The sequence below is a fragment of the Oncorhynchus mykiss genome, chromosome 17 (genome assembly GCF_057628025.1).
Source record: "Oncorhynchus mykiss isolate SJ-2025 chromosome 17, ASM5762802v1, whole genome shotgun sequence".
In the NCBI taxonomy this organism is placed as follows: domain Eukaryota; kingdom Metazoa; phylum Chordata; class Actinopteri; order Salmoniformes; family Salmonidae; genus Oncorhynchus; species Oncorhynchus mykiss.
The window spans coordinates 29,482,483-29,504,002 of NC_143038.1; the positions used below are offsets into that span (position 1 = coordinate 29,482,483).

At 42.5% G+C, this 21,520-nt stretch overlaps 1 protein-coding gene across 3 annotated transcripts in view; it reads right to left on the bottom strand.

Moving 5' to 3' along the window:
* Nucleotides 1-428: 428 nt before the first annotated feature.
* The window catches only part of LOC110493958 (pleckstrin homology domain-containing family G member 4B), an 81,885-nt gene continuing 60,793 nt past the window's right edge, over nt 429-21,520 (bottom strand). Inside the window, exons 10-24 of one of the 3 annotated variants that reach the window (XM_090205188.1) lie at nt 21,314-21,462; nt 20,672-20,810; nt 20,331-20,453; nt 19,276-19,473; nt 17,760-18,811; nt 15,209-15,458; nt 14,475-14,564; nt 12,046-12,270; nt 8,341-8,511; nt 7,591-7,768; nt 6,193-6,309; nt 5,740-6,012; nt 2,865-3,118; nt 2,434-2,484; nt 429-2,298 (exon numbers count right to left, since the gene is read on the bottom strand). In XM_090205188.1, the coding sequence (XP_090061314.1) occupies nt 2,446-2,484; nt 2,865-3,118; nt 5,740-6,012; nt 6,193-6,309; nt 7,591-7,768; nt 8,341-8,511; nt 12,046-12,270; nt 14,475-14,564; nt 15,209-15,458; nt 17,760-18,811; nt 19,276-19,473; nt 20,331-20,453; nt 20,672-20,810; nt 21,314-21,462 (3,258 nt within the window). In that variant the 3' untranslated portion in view covers nt 429-2,298; nt 2,434-2,445. The remainder of the gene's footprint in view (nt 2,299-2,433; nt 2,485-2,864; nt 3,119-5,739; nt 6,013-6,192; nt 6,310-7,590; nt 7,769-8,340; nt 8,512-12,045; nt 12,271-14,474; nt 14,565-15,208; nt 15,459-17,759; nt 18,812-19,275; nt 19,474-20,330; nt 20,454-20,671; nt 20,811-21,313; nt 21,463-21,520) is intronic. The other 2 variants (XM_021568584.3, XM_021568585.3) reach the window with 2 other exon arrangements.

The following is a 21,520-nucleotide window of genomic DNA, read 5'->3' on the forward strand; positions in this document are numbered from 1 at the left end:
GCAAGAGTGGCAAAGGTGCTTCAACAAAGATGCTTCAACAAAGTACTGGGTAAAGGGTCTGAGTACTTATGTAAATTAAATATTTCAGGTTATATTTATTTAGACATTTGCAAAAAATGCTAAAAACATATTTTTGCTTTGTCATTATGGGGTATTATGTGTTGATTGACGAGGGGAAAATAACAATTGAATCAATTTTAGAATAAGGCTGTAACGTAACAAAATGTGGAAAAAGTCAAGGGGTATGAATACTTTCCAAAGGCAATGTAATTTCTATGACATCAAATTTTTCTTCATAAACTACCTATTTGATGGATAAATCCTTTAAAATGTTGGGCACCATATCACAAATCAATTTCCGTTTGGAATTAAATAAAATGTTTTATTTTATCAAAGTAAAGAAAAAATACAAACACACAGGCTAAATATTTTGACCAGTTTCATAATTTAATACATAAAATTGAGCTAACAACATGGAAATAAGAGTAAAAATATGTTAATGTTGAGGAATCAAAGTGAGAAATGTTCATTAGTATCAGACACCGTTATGAACTTGTTACGAGACTAGCCATATTGTCATAACAGTCCAATACTGTGCTTATACCTGTACAAATAAAATCCAATAAAACACATTACAAGCAAGCACAAGTTAACGTTAGTTTAATTGAGTTGAGAAGCCCTATTCAACATAAGATTTAAAAATCATGGACAGATCTTGTCATGGCTCTCCTACTGAATGGAAGGCATGGAACCAATTTATGGTTCTGCTGTTAAAATATGTTTGGTCTTACACATTTGATACAACAATGTTTGTCGATCAAATAGCTTAAACTAGTTTGCAAGTTTGGGCTATTGTAATATTGTTATTGCACGTGACGCACCATACCTAGGGTCTAAAGCATGGCAGGTGTAAATGTAATGTCATGCCAGAACTGCTTATTTCATGTAATAAGAGCATATGTAAAAAAATAAAATAAACATATCTATACTGAACAAAAATATAAACGCAACATGCAACATTTTCAACGAGTTACAGTTCATATAAAGAAATCAGTCAATTCGTCCCTAATCTATGGATTTCACATGACTGAGCAAGGGCCTAGCCTTGGGTGTGTCTGGGAGGGCATAAGCCCACCCACATGGGAGCCAGGCCCAATCCACTGGGGAGCTGGGGTTTTCCCCACAAAAGGGCTTTATTACACACAGAAATACTCCTCAGCTGTCCGGGTGATTGAGCTCAGACGATACCCCAGGTGAAGAAGCCGGATGTGGAGGTCCTGGGCTGTAAGTGGTTACACATGTTCTGCGGTTGTGATACCAGTTGGACCTCCTGCCAAATGCTCTAAAACGATTTTGGAGGCGGCTTATGGTAGGGAAATTCTCTGGCATCAGCTCTGGTGGACACTCCTGCAGTCAGCATGCCAATTGGACGCTTCCTCAAAACTTGAGACATCGGTGGCGTTGTGGTGTGTGACAAAACAGCACATTTTAGAGTGGCCTTTTATTGTCCCCAGCATAAGGTGCACCTGTGTAATGATACTTCTGTTTAATCAGCTTCTTGATAGCACACACACACCTGTCAGGTGGATGGATTATCTTGGAAAATAAAAAATGCTCACTAACAGGGATGTAAACACATTTGTGCACAAAATGAGAGAAATACACTTTTTGTGTGTATGGAAATCTCTGTGGTCTTTTTACTTCAGCTGACGAAACATGGGACCAACACTTCACATATTGCGTTCATATTTTTTTTTCAGTATTCATAAAAAGAAAGTTGAAGTTGATTTATTGATTGATTCACCACTGTATTTATGAAAATGTTACCCGCACAGTTTACTGAGATCATGTGTTATTGGTTTAGCTTGGCAGATAACATGCTCTAGCCTGGCATGACATTCACACCTGCCGCTCCAGATCAGAGCACGCTCAAGGACAGGTATGATGGTTGCATCACGTGCAACAATTTCTTTGTGACTTTTTGCAATTCACTATAACCCGTTGAATCTGAGATAACACTAAGGTTAATTACATGTTGAATATACTTGTCTTACACAACACAAACACAATTCAGACGCAGATGTTTAAATTGCAAAACAATATAAGAACATATGTGAAATACAGTACATTTTAGTGGTCAGATAAAAAAAGAATAGAAAAAGTAGAGTACAGTAACTGTCATATAATAGTCCCCTTTATACAGTGACACAGTTCATGGTGTCCTTCTGTTGTCGATAGGTCCAATTCTGTGAGGAGGGACAAATATAGGATTGTATTTGGATAACCTGGGGAAAATGACTGAAAACATCCATGTGTAAAATACATTACATACAAAACAAACATGTGGATTTTTTATTTTTTTAACTCTCCAGACATAAATACAGGCAAACTATAGATGGTGAATCGTGACCTCATTATTACAGACAAACTTACCAAAATCAGAGCTCAAACCTCAGTTGACTTTCCAATGGCCACATTTTGAACCTGTGGTGGGAAAAATAAAAACAATAAAACATCACTTCCTGTTGTATAGCTTACCAGATCAAAGAGGTGAATTTTCACTTAGCCTCCCATTGACATCAGTGTATGACTTAATTTTTTTTACTATTGATATTTTTATGCTTTATTCAAACAGTGCAGAAGTAGATGGTGATGCAGGAGGTTAAGGGAGACGCAGGCGGTAAGGCCGGGCCTGGTCTTCGGTGGGGAGGCATACCTGCGATAGCGCCAGCCGTGTTTCCATTATACCACAGGCTCTACACCACCCCAATGCATGACTAGGTTGACGTTTGATTTAGAATTCACCCTAATAGTATTATAATCCTTGCGAAGTTGTACAACTCATGGTTAGGCTAAACCCACACCTTAGGTGGATCCTTAGTCATGGCTGGTGGTCTGTGTGGGAGCAAGGGCGTGGTGGTTCTCTCTGTGGACCGGGTGGGACTCTTGGCCTTGTGGAGGTTGGCTTCGGGTCTGCGGGCTAGCACCTCCTTCAGGCCGACGACGGAGGCGCACACGGAGGAGGCGTCCTCCGCCTCTCTACCAATTGCGGAGTGACAGCTGTGGCTGGAGCTGCTGAAGTCGCTCACGCTCTCTCCTGAAGACTCGGAGCTGTTCACTGGAATAGGAAGGGGAACCCGTAAGACTTGTCCACATTCTAACCTCAAAGGAGTGCTCGGAGAAAGGAGTGCTCGGAGAAAGGAGTGCTCGGAGAAAGGAGTGCTCGGAGAAAGGAGTGCTCGGAGAAAGGAGTGCTCGGAGAAAGGAGTGCTCGGAGAAAGGAGTGCTCAGATGACTGTTGATTTAGGATCAGGTCCCACCTCTTATTCATTGTGACTCAAAAGGTCCAAACTAATCCGAGATCAGCACTCCTACATTACTAGACGCTTAGTAAATATGGGCTCAGGGCTTTTAAATGACTGATCCTTTATACATTGTCTTTAGTTCAATCATAAATGAGAACATAGATCCTCTGTCATATCAATAAAGCATTCCCACATGCAATAAGTTATCTGCCTGGCAGTGAGACTCAAGTTTGGGAAAGCACATATTCACCATAAAAATTCCCCTTTATAATAAAGCATTCCATTCATCGTTGCGTTTGCAGACTTATGTAAGATAGGCTACTATTGCTAATGTGATGAGTAAATTGGAAGGTCATAATTTAAGATAACATAACTCTCTCTCTCACCTACTGTCTCGACCTCTGAATGCTCAGCTATGAGAAGCCAACAGACATTTACTCCTGAGGTGGTGACCTGTTGCACCATGTATAACCACTGAGTATTATTTGACCCTGCTGATCATCTGTGAATGCTTGAACATCTTGAAGAATGATCTCGCCATGTACTCTTATAATCTCCATCGGCACAGCCAGAAGAGGACTGGCCACCTAGGTTCCTGCCTTTCTAGGGAGTTTTCTAGCCACTATTCATCGTTTGCTCTTTGGGTTTTAGGCTGGGTTTCTGTATAGGCACTTTGTGGCATCTGATGATTGAAATTGTATTTATTTGTTTACCGAGAATTATGGTGTGACAGGAGATTGGGGATCTGTGATTTCTTAATCTGGCCCTGTGGATTTAAGTAAAACGTTTTGGGGGAAAAAGAATACTACATTTTATTTATGTTGAGTTTCAGCAAATCCAATCAGTTTTTCACATTGAATCAATGTCATCAGCCATGAATCAATGTGAATCAATCATGTTGAATCACCAGATATTACTTTGCCCAGTGGGTTGTGTGCATGATTTATTCTATGAAGTAAATTATCCCATGTCAGTTTTTGATTCCCAAATGGTGGGTTGGGTTTGGGACCAAGTGCTGGGCCATCATGACTGCGTGGCCACGCACGCCTCCAACTCAATCATCAAGTTTGCAGACGATACAACAGTAGAAGGCTTGATTACCAACAATGACGAGACAGCCTACAGAGAGGAGGTGATGGCTCTGGGAGTGTGGTGCCAGGATAATATCCTCTACCTCAACATCAACAAAACATAGGAGATGATCGTGGACTTCAGGAAACAGCAGATGGAGCACACCCTTATCCACATCGATAGAACAGCAGTGGAGAAGGTGAAAAGCTTCAAGTTCCTCGGTGTACACATCACTGACCATCTGAAATGGTCCACCCACACAGACAGTGTGGTGAAGAAGGTGCAACAGCACCTCTTGAACCTTAGGATGCTGCAGAAATTTGACTTGGCACCAAAAACCCTCAAACTTTTATAGATGCACAATTGAGAGCATCCTGTCGGGCTGTATCACCGCCTGGTACGGCAACTGCACCTCCCATAACCGCAGGGCTCTCCAGAGGGTGGTGCGGTCTGCCCAACGCATCAAAGGGGGCAAACTACCTGCCCTTCAGGACACCTATACCACCTGATATCACAGGAAGGCCAAAAAGATCATCAAGGACATCAACCACACGAGCCACTGCCTGTTCATCCCGCTATCATCCAGAAGGCGAGGTCAGTACAGGTGCATCAAAGCTGAGACCGAGAGACTGAAAAATTGCTTCTATCTCAAGGCAATCAGACTGTTAAATAGCCATCACTAACACATTAGAGGCTGCTGCCTATATACATAGACTTGAAATCACTGGCCACTTTAATAATGTTTACATATTTTGCATTATCCATCTCATACAGTACGTATATACTGTATCTTAGTCTATGCCGCTCTGACATTGCTCGTCCATATATTTATATATTCTTGATTCCATTCCTTTACTTAGATTTGTGTGTATTGTTGTGAAATAGTTAGATATTACCTGTTAGATATTACTGTACTGTTGGAGCTAGAAACACAAGCATTTCGCTACACCCGCAATAACATCTGCTAAATACGTGTATGTGACCAGTAAAATTTTATTTGATCATAGCTGCTTAATTTTGGGCTGTGGTATGAGATTAGGTCCTCTCTAGAAATAGATCACTCGCTCTTCATTTTTGGGGTCACAGAAAAATCCCCACCATTTTTGGTGGCTGGGTCACTCATAGCACAAACATTTCTGAGAACCACCTAGCCTCTCTCAACAGTAGCTGTGTCTTACAACAAATAGGAATCATAGGAAGAGAGTCTGACCCTGTAAACAGTATTTGGACAAGGAGACAGCAATTCATGCTTTGGATTTGTTTAACTGGCTACTGTCAAAACCAAATGCAAACTTCTCCCCAAATTAGCATGTTTTAATGTATATTCCCCAAATGAGCTACCCTTCTCATTATATCCACTCACTCAGTAGATTCTGACTTTCGCTCTCCTGGTCCATGTCAGCCTCCTCCTGGACCCCAGGGGGTGGGGAGTACCCCCCGTGACCCCCTGCCCCCCTCCGCTTCGGGCTACACAGGTACCCCTCCACGGCGGACGACAGAGACCCTCTCCCAGAGGACGAAGAGGAGTGGCTGCCGGAAGACGACGAACAGCTCCCCGAGCCAATGGAGTTAGGCCGCAGCACAGGACACCCGCCCTGCGAGCTAGACGTCCCCGAGGAGGCCAACGCCTTGGATTCTGGAAGGGCCAGATGAAATCAAATTGTATAAGACGGGACATGAATGAGACAAAAATAGAAATTCCGAAGGAGGATCAATCAGGACCTCGGAAAAACATATTTATGATGGTGTTAATTTATTACTAAGAAGAACCATTCCAATTATATTCGAATTGAAATATTCTATTATGGGTGTGTACCTCTTCCCATCAGAGCACAATTGACTGCCCTGTCGTTGATGGCCGCATCGCTAGGCTGGATGTCCATGAAGGGCTTGTTCCCGATACCCATGAACACCCTCTCCTGCATACGAATCTCTAGAATGTAGCAAACAAAATACTGTTTAAAAAATTAACCTATTTTGAGAAATGAGCTGGCAGAGATACATTTGTCTTGGAGCAAGGCACAACATGTTACCATGGACAGAGGGAAGTGGAAGGATCTAATTTTGGCCTTACATATGTGACAAGGGAATGAAAATGATTTAATTGACATATAAGGGTAGGAACACAACAAAACGCAAACATTGACCCAATAAATACTATGGCTGTGTACTAGTCTGATTCCAAGATGTGTATTTGAACAGTACATCAGGTAGAGTGCTTTAATTTACTACTTTGTTGCAACAGCTTCCCGTCATGACCCTCACTGCTTCTACTTAAAATTCAGGTTAATAGTACTGGCAAGGCGAGCTGCATGCCAGAAGCCTGACATTTTTTTATTTTCATTGCCTCTATTCCTTCATGACCACCTGACCAAATGATCACAGTTGAAAGTGTTGGATTGGTGTACATCATATTGCACTCACCCATCAATTCCATTCACATCAGTGGGAATGCGGGAAAGAGAATGGCATACTACATGACTGCGAGAAATCAATAAAACCTACAGGTGTTGGATCTTAATTTGATCACTCTATTGTTGGCTAAAATGTTCCTGCACCACATGATTGAGCTTCAAGATGTACATATATTCACTGAAAACATGCATTAACACACGGTTATATTAACCCTATTGGACTTTTCATGTAAACTAATTTTGACCAGATAATAGCCTAACCAACAATCAAGCAACATTATGGACTAAACGTTCAAATCTTGTTGCTGCAGGATCATTTTGCAGTGACAATACAGATCAAATTAAGATCCAACATCTTTAGTACTACTACATACTTCACTTCTGGCACATAAATGTATGACAGTTCTGAAAATGTTACCACAGGTGTAGGATCTTATTGTGACCAGTATTGTAGCAGCAAAATCATTCTGCAGAAACAGGATTTCATCTTTTAGTCCATAATGTTGCTTGATCAGTGGTAAGGCTAATAGCTGGCCAAAATTAGGCTACATGAAAAGGGGAATACTGTTCTATTGTGTTCTATTTATTTCAGTGCATTTCTATGAATCATGAATCTACATTTCTTCGGTACAGAAAAATTCTCAGCAACAAAAGACTGATCCAATTAAGATCCTACATCTGTAGCTTTCAAATCCTTGCTCCTCAATTGACGTTTAGTAATGTTTTCCGTCACAGACCAGATCACCTGAGGACTCTTTCTGGTAATTCTGAGAGACCTGAATGGCTGGGTGACCTCTGACCTCTATTGTGTACAGCCTGCTCCCAGAGGATGCGCTCAAGGTCTTTGGTCCAGGCATCCTTCACCTCACTGTTCCCGGCCTGCAGCGTGTACGTGTCCTGGGACTTCCTCCTTCGGAACCAGATCTCAAAGCACAGCCCGCTGTCCCCCGAGTTATGGGTCATCCCAATGTCAGAGGTCTGTCAAAATAGACATGGCTTTTACTTAAATACAACGTTATGAAGACTATAAAGGCCTACACTTTACGGATATTACTGTGTACAACTTCGTCTTAATTTCTGCTTAGAAATTAATCACCCTAGACCACGTGTCAAACTCATTCCACGGAGGGCCGAGTGTCTGTACTTGATTGATGAATTAAGGTCACTAATTAGTAAAGAACTCCCCTCACCTGGTTGTCTAGGTCTTAATTGAAAGGAAAAACCCAAAACTCGCGGACACAAGGCCCTCCATGGAATGAGTATGAAACTCCTGCCCTAGACAGACGAGGTCATCTGCAGTGCACGGTTCCTTTCTCCATTTTAAAGTAGGGGTATGTGTTAATGTATCATATACAGTTCTGCTAAGCAATAGAGGAAGTTAAATGTTAAGAGTGTAGATAATGGGACATTCCATATAATGCTCTTTTGTGTCACACAAGGCCTTTTTATAACTTAAACATGTGTTTCAATGAAAGCCAAGGGAAGTGGCTTTAGCAAAAGATTCAAATTGGGGTATATTGTGCTGTGTTGTATATTGACTGTCTGCACACCTTAAATGACTGTTTGTAGACATAAGTGTCATTGCCCACATCAGTCCACTTGGTCTTGCTGAAGAGGACGAGGTCCTGGAAGAGGAAGATGTGGCGGAAACATTTCTTCTTCCTGAAGGACACCAGGAACTCGTCCTGACGAATCAGCTGCCCCTGCTCCTTCAGGTTGACCTAGAGGCAAAGAAAGATGACATTGAGGGCAGGCTGTATTCTGTCAGGATATTTCTAAGGTAAGATAAACCATTTTTAGTACCTTGACATTTGACATTATACTGTAATTCACCCCCTGATAGGAACAAACTAGCATGTTTTTTAGGTTCCCGAACAACCTCACAAATGTAGTAGATGGTTATCTGGGTCGGGTGGGTAAATCATTATGCCAAAGTGTGAGTTTCACCTGAAAAAAAGGTTGATGATCCCTGCACTATACTGTATGACCGCAAGGTCAGTTGCCAATGCACAGTTGACCAGAGCCAAGTGGTACCTTGAAGTTCAGAGATAACAGGTGCAGTCAACTGCATGGGCAGTATACAGGTCTAAAAGGAGTGAAAGGTTTAAACAAGCTTGTGATCTTACAAAAAATTAACGCAACCAAACTACCTCACAAACTCGTTATCTCTCTCAGAACGATCTTCTTGGCCCTAACCAGTCAGGCTTCAAGGCAGGTCACTCAACTGAGACTGCTCTTCTCTGTGTCAGAGAGGCTCTCCACACTGCCAAAGCTGACTGTCTCTCTCTCTCCTCTGTTCTCATCCTCCAAGCTCAATCCACCGCCTTAGACACTGTGAACCATCAGATCCTCCTCTACACCCTCTCAGGGCCGGGCGTCTCAGGCTCTGCACACTCTCTGATATCATCTGTCATGACTCTCCTGGCTGAGGATACAAGGCCCCAGATCAGATTAGCAAATGGCTGACGATGACCAGGGTTTCAAGCGCTTTCGGAGAGCCTCTGACACAGAGAAGAGCAGTCTCAGTTGAGATATTGAGATGAGATATTGGATAAAAATGTTGCTTTTGTATGTCTTGTCACAATAAAACCAGGATAGGTGCTAGAACATTGGTCGTGGATGAAGTGAGTTCCCTGGGCCACAATGAAAATGGCTTTGAGCACTTTTTAAAAAAATTTTTAACTAACAATATCGGACCACCTATTACTCTTGTCCACTCCCCCGTACGCCAATCCATCGTAATTTCCTATTCTTCCCTATCTATTCTACAGTTTATTCTTACATACTGGAACTGATATGAGACAGACAACTAGCATCCCACACAGTTGTTCCAAGGATAAAGTTGCCTCGGAAGTAGTATGTCCTATGCAACACTACAACAGTGAAAAACCAACAGTCCAGTCTAGTCTAGTCCTGTCCTGTCCTGTCTTGCCCAGTCCTCTCCTCTACTCTCAGATGACCTCATCCCCCACCCAACCCCACATGTCTACTACGGTACACCCAGAAATAAGAGGATGTGTAAGAACGTAATGTTTAGATAGGGACATATACTACCGGTCAAAAGTTTTAGAACACCTACTCATTCAAGTGTTTTTCTTTATATTTACTATTTTCTACAGTGTAGAATAATAGTGAAGACATCAAAACTATGATATAACACATATGGAATCATGTAGTAACCAAAAAAAACAAACAAATCCAAAAATATTTTATATTTGAGATTCTTCAAAGTAGCCACCCTTTGCCTTGATGACAGCTTTGCACACTCTTGGCATTCTCTTAACCAGCTTCATGAGGTAGTCACCTGGAATGAATTTCAATTAACAGATGTGCCTTGTTAAAAGTTAGTTTGTGGAATTTCTTTCCCTCTTAATGCGTTTGAGCCAATCAGTTGGTTGTGTTGTAACAAGATGGGAGGGGGGGGGGGGGGGGGGGGTATACAGAATATAGCCGTATTTGGTAAAAGACCAAATCCATATTATTGCAATAACAGCTCAATAAGAAACGACAGTCCATCATTACTTTAAGACATGAAATATTCCATATTGACTGACCTTCAAGAACTATAAAAGTTTATTCAAGAGCAGTCCCAAAAACCATCAAGCGCTATGATGAAACTGGCTCTCATGAGGACTGCCACAGGAAAGGAAGACCCCGAGTTACTGAGGATAAGTTCCTTAGAGTTACCACCCTCAGAAATTGCAGCCAAAACAAATGCTTCAGAGTTCAAGTAACAGACACATCTTAACATCAACTGTTCAGAGACTGAATCAAGCCTTCATGGGCAAATTTCTGCAAAGAAACCACTACTAAAGGACACCAATAATAAGAAGAGACTTGCTTGGGCCAAGAAACATGAGCAACAGACATCAGACCGGTGGAAATTTGTCTGGAGTCCAAATTGGAGATTTTGGTTCCAACCTCCATATCTTTGTGAGACTCGGTGTGGGTGAACGGTTGATCTCTGCATGTGTATTTCCCACCGTAAAGCATGGAGGAGGAATTGTTATAGTGTGGGGGTGCTTTGTTGGTGACACGGTCTGTGATTTATTTAGAATTAAAGGCACACTTAACCAGCATGGCTACCACAGCATTCTGCAGCGCTATGCCATCCCATCTGGTTTGCGCTTAGTGGGACTATCATTTGTTTTTCAACAGGACAATAACCCAAAACACCTTCAGGCTGTGTGAGGGCTATTTTACGAAGAAGGAGAGTGATGGAGTTCTGCATCAGATGACCTGGCCTCCACAATCCCCCCGACCTCAACCAAAGTGAGATGGTTTGGGATGAGTCAGATCACAGAGTGAAGGAAAAGAGGCCAGCAAGTGCTCAGCATATATGGGAACTCCTCAATACTGTTGGAAAAGCATTCCAGGTGAAGCTGGTTGAGAGAATGCCAAGAGTGTGCAAAGCTGTCATCAAGGCAAAGGGTGGCTACTTTGAAGAATCTCAAATATTGTCACGTTGTATGAGACAGGAGCAGGAATAGGAAATAGTTTTTTTTTTAATCCTCTACTCAAAATAGAGTACATCATGAACATGACGAGGACGACGCTCAAACCAAACACACACACACACACACATCAAATACAGGGCTGTAATCCAAACATAGAGCTAGGTATAAACCTGTAATAAATACACAGGACGAAACCCGTAATAAACAAGTGCACACTAACACGGTAACACGCAAGCCTATACAACAGACCACAGGCACTCACAAGACCAACAGACATGGAACAATAATCAACAAGAGCAATGGGGAACAGAGGGCACATGTAAACACATGCTTATCAGTGGGAATGGGAACCAGGTGTGCGTAATGAGACAAGACAGTCCGGGGTTGGTGTTAATGATCGAGTTCAGTGACGCCTGGAAAGCCGGTGATGTAGACCTGAACGGAATGAGCAGGAGTACCGGGGGAACCCGTGAAAAATACAAAATATATTTTGAAATGTTTAACACTTTTCTGGTTACTACATGATTCCATATGTGTTATTTCAGAGCTTTGATGTCTTCACTATTATTCTACAGTGTAGAAAATAGTAAAAAGAAAGAAAAACCCTGGTATTAGTAGGTGTACTAAAATTTGGACCGGTAGTATATATGGAATAAAGATGGAGTTTCTGCCTCTGCTTGCTCTTTAGGATCTAGCCCAGGTTACTGTAAAAGCACATGTGACAGCTGTTGATAACCCCCACTAAAAAAGGGATTCATGAATACATTTGATTGATTGGCTTCACCCCCTAACACTCACGTCACAGTCCTGTATGTCGTCCATGGCCAGCAGGTTGTTGCCATGGCGCAACTGGAACTGGATGACTTCAAGGGCACGCCTGACTTCGGCCTCCTCGCGGCCCCGGTGGGGCCCACAATCCCTCACCATGTCCTGCAGCAGCAGGCTGTACTTGCTGATCCGCTGCACCGGCTTCAGTAGATATGATGACAGGTCCATCTTGTCGCCCAGCTCTATCTGTTTTTGCTAAAGTGTTGGGAAGATATACAGTGCATTCGTAAAGTATTCAGACCCTTTGACTTTTTACACATTTTGTTATGTTACAGCTTCATTCAAATGTATCAAATATTGTTTTCCCCTCATCAATCTACACCCAATAACCATACTGACAAAGATAACAGGTTTTTAGAAAAAACTGAAATATCACATTTATATAAGTATTCAGACCCTTTACCCAGTACTTTGTTGAAGCACCTTTGGCAGTGATTACAGCCTTGAGTCTTTTTGGGTATGATGGTACAAGCTTGGCACACCTGTATTTGGGCAGTTTCTCACATTGTTCTCTGCAGATCCTCTCAAGCGCTGTCAGGTTGGATGGGGAATGTCGCTGCACAGTTATTTGAGGTCTCTCCAGAGATGTTTGATAGGGTTCAAGTCCAGGTTCTGGCTGGGCCACTCAAGGACATTCAGAGATTTGTCCCCAAATGCACTCTTGCATTGTCTTGGCTATGTGCTTAGGGTCGTTGTCCTGTTGGAAGGTGAACCATCGCCCGAGTCTAAGGTCCTGAGCGCTCTGGAGCAGGTTTTCATCAAGGATCTCTCTGTACTTTGCTCCGTTCATCTTTCCCCTCGATCCTGACTTGTCTCCCAGTCCCTGCCGCAGGTAAACATCCCCACAGCATGATGCTGCCACCACCAGGCTTCATCGTAGGGATAGTGCCAGGTTTCCTCCAGACGTGATGGAGGGTCAAGGAAATGGGTTACACTAGAGAAAGCTTGCTGACAATGACTTGGTGATAAAAACACAATCTGGCAATCTATAGACAAGATGTTGGTGTGTGTGACCCGAGATAGAGAGCCTGGATGAGTTTAGAACAATCTCTCAACAATCTCAGATCTTCTTCGAATCTGGGAAACTAAGCCGGGTTGGGAGTAAAACAACATCCTGTGCGGATAACCAGGAGATGGACCACGGTGGCTTATGGGAGGGGTTGAACCAGCCCTGACTAAGCATTTTTAGGTCCTATATTATATATGTTTGTTCATTTTCAGTTTCAGTCAAGACTGTTGGTTGGACCAGTCTCATTATTGCAGTAATTAATCCATAATGAATAAAGATGATCGTCTGAAGAAATGACAGTCTCTCTCACTTGATTAGAATATTCCACCACAGCTGTCATGTGCCTTTTACTGTGGAGTGGCTTCCGTCTGGACACTCTACCATAAAGGCCTGATTGGTGGAGTGCTGCAGAGATGGTTATCCTTCTGGAAGGTCCTCTGTGGAGATGAGAGAAACTCTGGAGCTGTGTCAGATTGACCATAGGGTTCTTGGTCACCTCCCTGACCAAGGTCCTTCTCACCCAATTGCTCAGTCTGGCCAGGCTCTAGGAAGGGTCTTGGTGGTTACAAACTTCTTCTATTTAAGAATGATGGAGGTCACGGTGTTCTTGGGGACCTTCAATACTTCAGTAATGTTTTGATACCCTTCCCCAGATCTGTGCCTCGACACAATCCTGTTTCGGAGCTCTACGGACAATTCCTTCGACCTCATGGCTTGGTTTTTGCTCTGACATGCACTGTCAAATGTGGGAACTTATATAGACAGGTGTGTGCCTCTCCAAATCATGTCCAATCAATTGAATTTACCACAGGTGGACTCCAATCAAGTTGTAGAAACATCTCAAGGATGATCAATGGAAACAGGACGCACCTGAGCTCAATTTTGAGTCTCATAGAAAAGGGTCTGAATACTTATGTAAACAAGGTATTTCTGTTTTTGTTTCTAATAAAAAAAAATCTTAATATAAAAACCTGTTTTCGATTTGTCATTGTGGGGTATTGTGTGTAGAATGATGAGGACATTTATTTAATAAATTTTAATAAAGGCGGTAACGTAACAAAATATGAAACAAGTCAAGGGGTCTGAAACTTTCCGAATGCACTTTATAGGTTACAATAGATTTAGGGTAGATACAATACATCAGGGCCCTACTTTAGCATTGATTTGTTAGGCCTTTGCCCATGCAAGTTATTCCTTCAATAGCGTCTTAGTGGGAATGTCGTACAATAGGAAAAGATTATGAAAATGCAGGAGTATTGGGAAGTTCATGTTAAAATATACTATTAAAGGCCTCATAATTCTTCGCAAAACCGGTTGTTACAGTGTCACTTCCACAACAAATGAATTGATCTCATATTAATGTACTGTGAGGGATGGTTGAAGTCCTCACCTTGAAGAAGTCATGGCCGTGGTTGAGGAGTAAGCTGTCTGACTTGGGTTTGTTCTTGCTGTAGAGGGCGTACAGACCAAAGCACTCTCTCTGGATTGAGGAAAAACAATCCAATCAACAAAGTTGAAACATTGGATGAAATGGGTCTTTCTGCCTCGTTTTCAATTTCCAATGAAAGACAACAGAACATATCCCTATTTTTCATATTGTTGGGAAAACAGGAAATGGGATAAAAAATCTTAGGAAATTCCCAGGAACTCTGTCTAATCTCCAGTGTGCACATCTGGAATATTTTAGACAGTGGTAGACACTGCCTGCTTGTTGATTCAACAAGATTTTAGTTGAACTGACTTGTGGCATGCGGTCCACATCACTTGTTGGTGACTGCAGATCACAGATAAAATACAAAAAAAGTCTGAAACGTCTCTCACCCCAATAAGTTGGTGTTGATAGTTTGTATAAGAGCAGTTGGATTACAAGATACTGTAATACCAGTGTTACTTTCCTTTTAACGTCCCTGTGAAGTGATGGGGACACTACCCTGGAAAGGGTGCTGTCCTTCACTTAAACCGATCATCATCATCATCACAGTTTGATCTTGAAAACTATAAAACAATTGATGTAATAACAGTGGACTTATGAACAAAATAATGAAAGATTGTTTTGAGTGAAATATCCCTTTAAGGTTAAGGTTAGTTATCAAACGGTTAAGGCACGTAACTATGGGAACCCACATGTCGTAGGAAGCTGCGTCCCACCCTGAAGGGCTCTTGGAGGCAGCCCTCCAGCTCTTTCAGGAAGTGGTGTCGATGGAAGTCATGGAGCTTCTCCAGGTTGCCGAAAATGCTCCCCCTCTGGCCCCTTAGGTCCTGAGGCACGTCAGGCCTCTCCAGCTCGGGGAAGTAGTGATCTCGGACATAACCTAGAGATCGTACATACTCCCTCTCAGTCAACAAGAGCTCCTCCATGATCCTCTGCAACTTCCTGTCCACACAAGAAACATGGAATAGGGATTTTTAAAAGATTTATACAAAGCATTCGCAACATTTAAGAAACATACATGCCAAATATAGACCATGTATTGTGTTCCCTACAGGTTATAGAAAAGAAAAGAAGCTTTCCACTCAGTCCTGCCTACCTACAGGTTATGGAAAATGTGATCTTTTAGTTTTTCACCAGTAGATTTTCTCAAGGAGAACGCTTCCACTTTTCAGCCAAAGATAATAAAACAAAAACACTACAGTAACGTCTGCAAAAACACTACAGTAATACTACATTATACCTCAATCAGCAAAAACAGTACATTTATTACAGTATATACTACAGTTCTTTACATTACAGCCTTATTCTAAAATGTATTAAATGAACTTTTTTCCTCATCAATCTACACACAATTCCCCATAATGACAAAATGAACAGGTTTTAGACATTTTTGCTAATTTATAAAATAAAAAATAAAAAAATACCTTATTTATGTAACTATTCAGACCCTTTGCTATGAGACCTGAAATTGAGCTCAGGTGCATCCTCTTTCCATTGATCATCCTTGACATGTTTCTACAACTTCATTGGAGTTCACCTGTGATAAATTAAATTGATTATCATGTCTATATAAGGTCCCACAGTTAAAAGTGCATGTCAGAGCAAAGAACAAGACACGAGGTCGATGGAATGGCCCGTAAAACTCCAAGACAGGATTGTGTTGAGACTCACATCTAGGGAAGGGTACCAAAACATTTATGCAGCATTGAAGGTTCCCAAGAACACAGTGGCCTCCATTCTTAAATGGAAGAAGTTTGGACTCTTTCTAGAATTGGCCGCCCGGACATACTGAGCAATTGGGGGAGAAGGGCGTTGGTCAGGGAGGTGACCAAGAACCCGATGGTCACTCTGACAAAGCTCCAGAGTTCCTCTGTGGAGATGGGAGAACCTTCCAGAAGGACAACAACTTCTGCAGCACTCTACCAATCAGGCCTTTATGGTAGATTGGCCAAACTGAACCACTCCTCAGATAAAGGCACATGACAGTCCGCTTGGCGTAAGCCAAAAAAACAAGATTGAACTCTTTGGCCTGAATGCCATGCGTCACATCTGGAGTAAATCTGGCACCATCTCTACAGTGAAGCATGGTGGTGGCAGCATCATGCTGTGGGTATGTATTTCAGTGTCAGAGACTGGGAGACAAATCAGAATTGAGGGAAAGATGACTGGAGCAAAGTACAGAGAGATCCTTGATGAAAACCTGCTCCAGAGCAATCAGGACCTCAGACTTGGGCGAAGGTTCACCTTCCAACAGGACAACGATCCTAAGTACACAACCAAGGCAACGCAGGAGTGGCTTCGGGACAAGTCTCTGAATGTCCTTGAGTGGCCCAGCCAGAACATCTCTGGAGAGACCTGAAAAGAGCTGTGCAGCGATGCTCCCCATCCAACCTGTAAGAGCTTGAGAGAATCTGCAGAGAAGAATGGGAGAAACTTCTCAAATACAGGTGCCAAGCTTGTAGCGTCATACCCAAGATGACTAGAGGCTGTAATTGCTGCAAAAAGTTGCTTCAAAGTACTGAGTAAAGGATCTGAATACTTATGTAAATGTAATTTACGTTTTTTATTTTTAATACATTTTCAAACATTTTTTAAAAACCTGTTTTTGCTTTGTCATTAACGGGTATTGTGTGTAAATTGATGGGGGATTTTTTTTTTTTTAATAAGTCTAATCTAACATAATGTGGAAAAAGTCAAGGGGTCTGAATACTTTCAGAATGCACTGTATATTATAGTTTACTGTAAATTACAGTATAATACATTACATACTAGTGTTCACTGTAGTGTCTTTGGAGACTTTAGCCTGCAAAAACACTACAGTGAATACTATATTGTTTACACTATAGTATTTTTTTCATGTAGGTTTATCCTAATAAAGTGTGACTGGTATACTTAGTGTAGTTATTGTCAAGGTTTCAAGCAAATAATCTTCATCTGAAATCTAACAAAGACCCAAAGAAAATCCATCTCTATGCTGCCCTGCTACTAACACTGCATGCTGTAAATGTCATTTGTCACTCAGTTGCTTATTTAAACTGCCAGTAAGCATGATATCAAGACTAGTTTCCCAGATCCATTTCAATAACAATGCTATTTTGTTTGTCGTCTGAATTGCAGATTGTGAATAGCTCTTGGGTGACTGTTGGCATGTTGGTTTTATTGGAATTTCTGGGGAAACATTTGCATGTTATTTTGGGATTGCTTTTCTCATAGCTGTTGAGAAGGGGGAGGTGCATCACTCACAGAACATTGTTGCCATTCTCTTCAGCTTGTGTGTCGGCCAATGACGAGACATTCTGGGTCCTGTCACCAGTCGGGTCACAGGGGTCAAGGAAGGACACTGAAGACACCTCTATGGGGTCACCATCTTCTCTGTCATCGTCTCTTTCCCCATTTGTCCTACAGCAGGAGTTGCAAGAGCAGAAGCTTCCATTATGGGAGATATCATAAGGGTTTTGGGGGGACTGCAGGGCCACTACTGAGGGCTGACTATGGGAGAGTCTTGCCGACAAGGGGGAGGAGCCATACTTTGAGGACAGGGGAGAGCTGATACAGGAACCCTCACTCAGGGATCCCCCCAAAGTGCCATGTTTCCATGGAAACGCCTCACACCCAGCAACCAGATCCCCCATTTTGAGGTCCGTCTCACTGTGGTGCCTTCCTTGTCCACCATCTCCATCTTGGGGCACCGCTGGTGTCAGTTTCCCCTCTATGCCGGGGGATTTGGCCAACTGGGATGCTTCCTTGGCTCCTTTGCTCCTTTTCAAGTCATCTTTGAAAGGGAGGTTGAAGCACGCAATGTTAGTGCTGTGCCTAGCACGGCGGTCTCTGCTCTCCATCTGTTCCACGGAGGCCCTCCCTGAGTTATTGGCCATATCGGCCACCCCTGGAGGGGAGTTTGAGGCTTGGGTTAGGGAGCAAGGGGCCACAACCACCTCCTCCTTATCTTCCTCCTCTTTCTCCCTCCCCTTCCAAGTCTCCAACACTCTGTCTTTCACTTGAGCTCCGCCAGCTGTGAGCTGCTGCTGGTATTTGTTGGCTGCATTCCCCTGCTGCAGCCTCTCCCCCAGCCGCTGGCTGACTTCCTGGCACTGGACCCAGGTCGCATTCCACAAATTCATCCCCCTGGAGCTCTTCATGCTGCAGGCTTTGATCTTCTGGAAGTGTCGGGACGAGAAGCAGTTACCCAATCTCTCCTCGTAGGTCTTAAGCATGCTTAGACAGGCTTTGGCAGGATAGCACCCTGTCTCTAGTTGCTCAAGATATTGCCTGCATTCCTTGGCGAGGGCAGCAGCCTAGAGGAAACAATACAGAGATCAGTGTTATTTCAGAAGTGTTGGAGAAGTTAGAAGTGTTTTTATTTGTGTGTATCTTGGATGGGGTGTCAGGGTTCTGAAAAGATTGATGGGAATATTGATGACTGTTGTGGCTAGGGGTTAAAGGGGTGGCCTGTCCGTATATTTAAAAAATGTATCAATCCTTCCTTCAGTTCCTCAGTTCATACGTGATATGAGTTACAACAGACAACATGGTAGTGGTGGTCAAAGTATGGTTGGAGAAATGAAGCAGAGTTAAGGTCAATTTCATATCAATTCGCATTAGTTGACATTCCTCCATAAAAGTCAGATACATTTCTGGCAATTGGGAGGAATTTAAATGGAATTAAGAAGGTAAGGACTTAAGAAAGGAAGAGAAGGAATTGACTATTTTTCTGAGCATTTTGACAGGACCAGGGTCTTCCTCAACTTCCTCAACTAACCTCTTCACAGAAGCGGTAGACATGCACCATGTTGTCAAGCTCGGTACGCCGTTGCTCAGCGCGCAACATAAAGTCGGCCATATTAGATTTGAACGTGTTCATCACAGTCCTAAAAACCTCTGTCTCGGGGTTGGAGTTGGTGGAACCCAGAATCTTCTCCACCTCCATCACCAGGGTCAAGGTCTTCTGTTTCTTCTCCTATGATGAACAACAAAATATGTCAACATTTCCACCACCATATTTTACAGTAGGGTTATTTTCTGCCCATGCACCCTTATCTCAACGCTAAACCCACCACTGGTGTGCATGGCAAAATAACTCTATTTTCATGTCATCCTACAAATGTAGATGCCTGGAGTGTAATCGGTGCTATGGTCAAATGACATGAAAATAGAGCTCTATGGCTACACACACCAGTGATGGGTTTGGTGTCAAAATAAGGATGCATAAACAGGAAAGAACCTCTGATTTTTTTATGTAATTGGGCTCTTTTGCCTTCATTGGTCCTTGGGCCTTGTTAAGGTCATCGACATCATGAACTTTACCCAGTACCAGGACATTTTAGCCAAGAACCTGGTTGCCTCTGTCAGGAGGCTGAAACTTGGCTGCAAGTGAAACTTCCAGCAACCCCAAGTACACATAAAAATCACCAAAGAAATTGTTAATTTAACACAAAAATCAACATTTTGCATGTCTCCGGACTTGAAACCCATTGAAAACCTGTGGTTTGAATTGAAAAGTGCAGATCAAAGATATCAAGGATCGGGAAGGCTTTTGCATGGAAGAAGGGTCTAATATCCCTGATGTGTTCTCCAATATTATAAAACCATTTACAAAAAGGCTCAGTGCCATTATCCTTGCAATGTGAGGTATTAAAAGGCATTGAAAACTGGGGTGCCAATCACCCCATTTTTTTTTTAGAAAAATAATATTACTTGTTGAACAAAATCTCTTAATCTGAGCAATTGTATTATAAAATAATATGATATATACATACAATATAGCTCAGTATTTGTATTGTTTATGTTATAGTCTAACCCCCAACCCAACTGTACCTTGGCTTGAGTGAGGACGGTGTCAAAGCGCTGAAGGGCTTGGTTCACACTCTCCAGTGTGTCCTCAGTGGAGTTGGAGAACTTCAGCCATTGCTCTCCTTCTGTATCAAACCATGCCTTGGCCTACAAGGTACAAATTCAGATATGCAATTACACATCATAAGGCATACGAACAGACCGGGGTGAAAAGAGTATTAGTTTTCTTTCAATAATGTTAGGTGTGCTTGATTCAGCAAGAGCAAGCAGGCACAGTTCCTTAGTGAAAAGGAAGAAAGTATGTACTACACAATATACAGTACTTCTAGCTGAATGTTCTGTAAGGTTAGAACCTCCTGACCTACCGTGTTAAGATTTGACTCCGCCTCCCTGAGTTTGAGCAGGAAGTCCAGATACTGTAGTGATTCATTGGACTTCATCACCAGGGTGTGAACATTCTCCTCCACCTGGTTATATAGGACCGTCACCGAGTCCAAGGCATCCCTGTAATGAGAGGTGGACGTTGTCAAACATTCACTCCAGTCCTTACCTCTCCAACTTGATAGATTGTGTGGTCAGTGGTGATCTGGCAGAAAAAGGCTGCCTTGGTATTACCTAGATCCCTCAAACTCAACTCCGGACCTCGGGGCCAGTTCCACTGCATTTTTTTTTTTTTTATTGTTCCCCTCTAATCAGGGACTGATTTAGACCTGTGACACCAGGTGTGTGCAATTAATTATCAGGTACAACAGAAAACCAGCAGGCTCCGGACCTCGTAGGGGAAAGAATTGAGTACCTCTGACATAGATGGTTGCTACCATAGAGATGGATAGAGGGCTCACATGCCAAGAAGCCTGTTTTAGAATGGGCAATGCAACGGAGGACAAGTAGTCGACTGGGTAGGTGGGACATAGAAGCGATCAAAGATAGGTGTGCCCTCTTTCCATCTCTAAGGGTGCTACAGACAGTTAATCACAACCATTTATGTATCAGAGAAATAACAGTACCTGTAGTCGTCGGACTTGGTAAATCGAAACTCCTCCCTCCTCATTCTGGTCAGAATGGCCCCACCTTCTCTCTGTAAAGGGACCAATCGGGCATCCTGCAGAACCTCTTTCATTGAGGTCTTCTGATCTTGAATAGATCGCTGAACATCCTGAACCAAAAACAACGCAATGTAAAAAAAAAAATCAGCCCCGAAAAAACAATGCTAT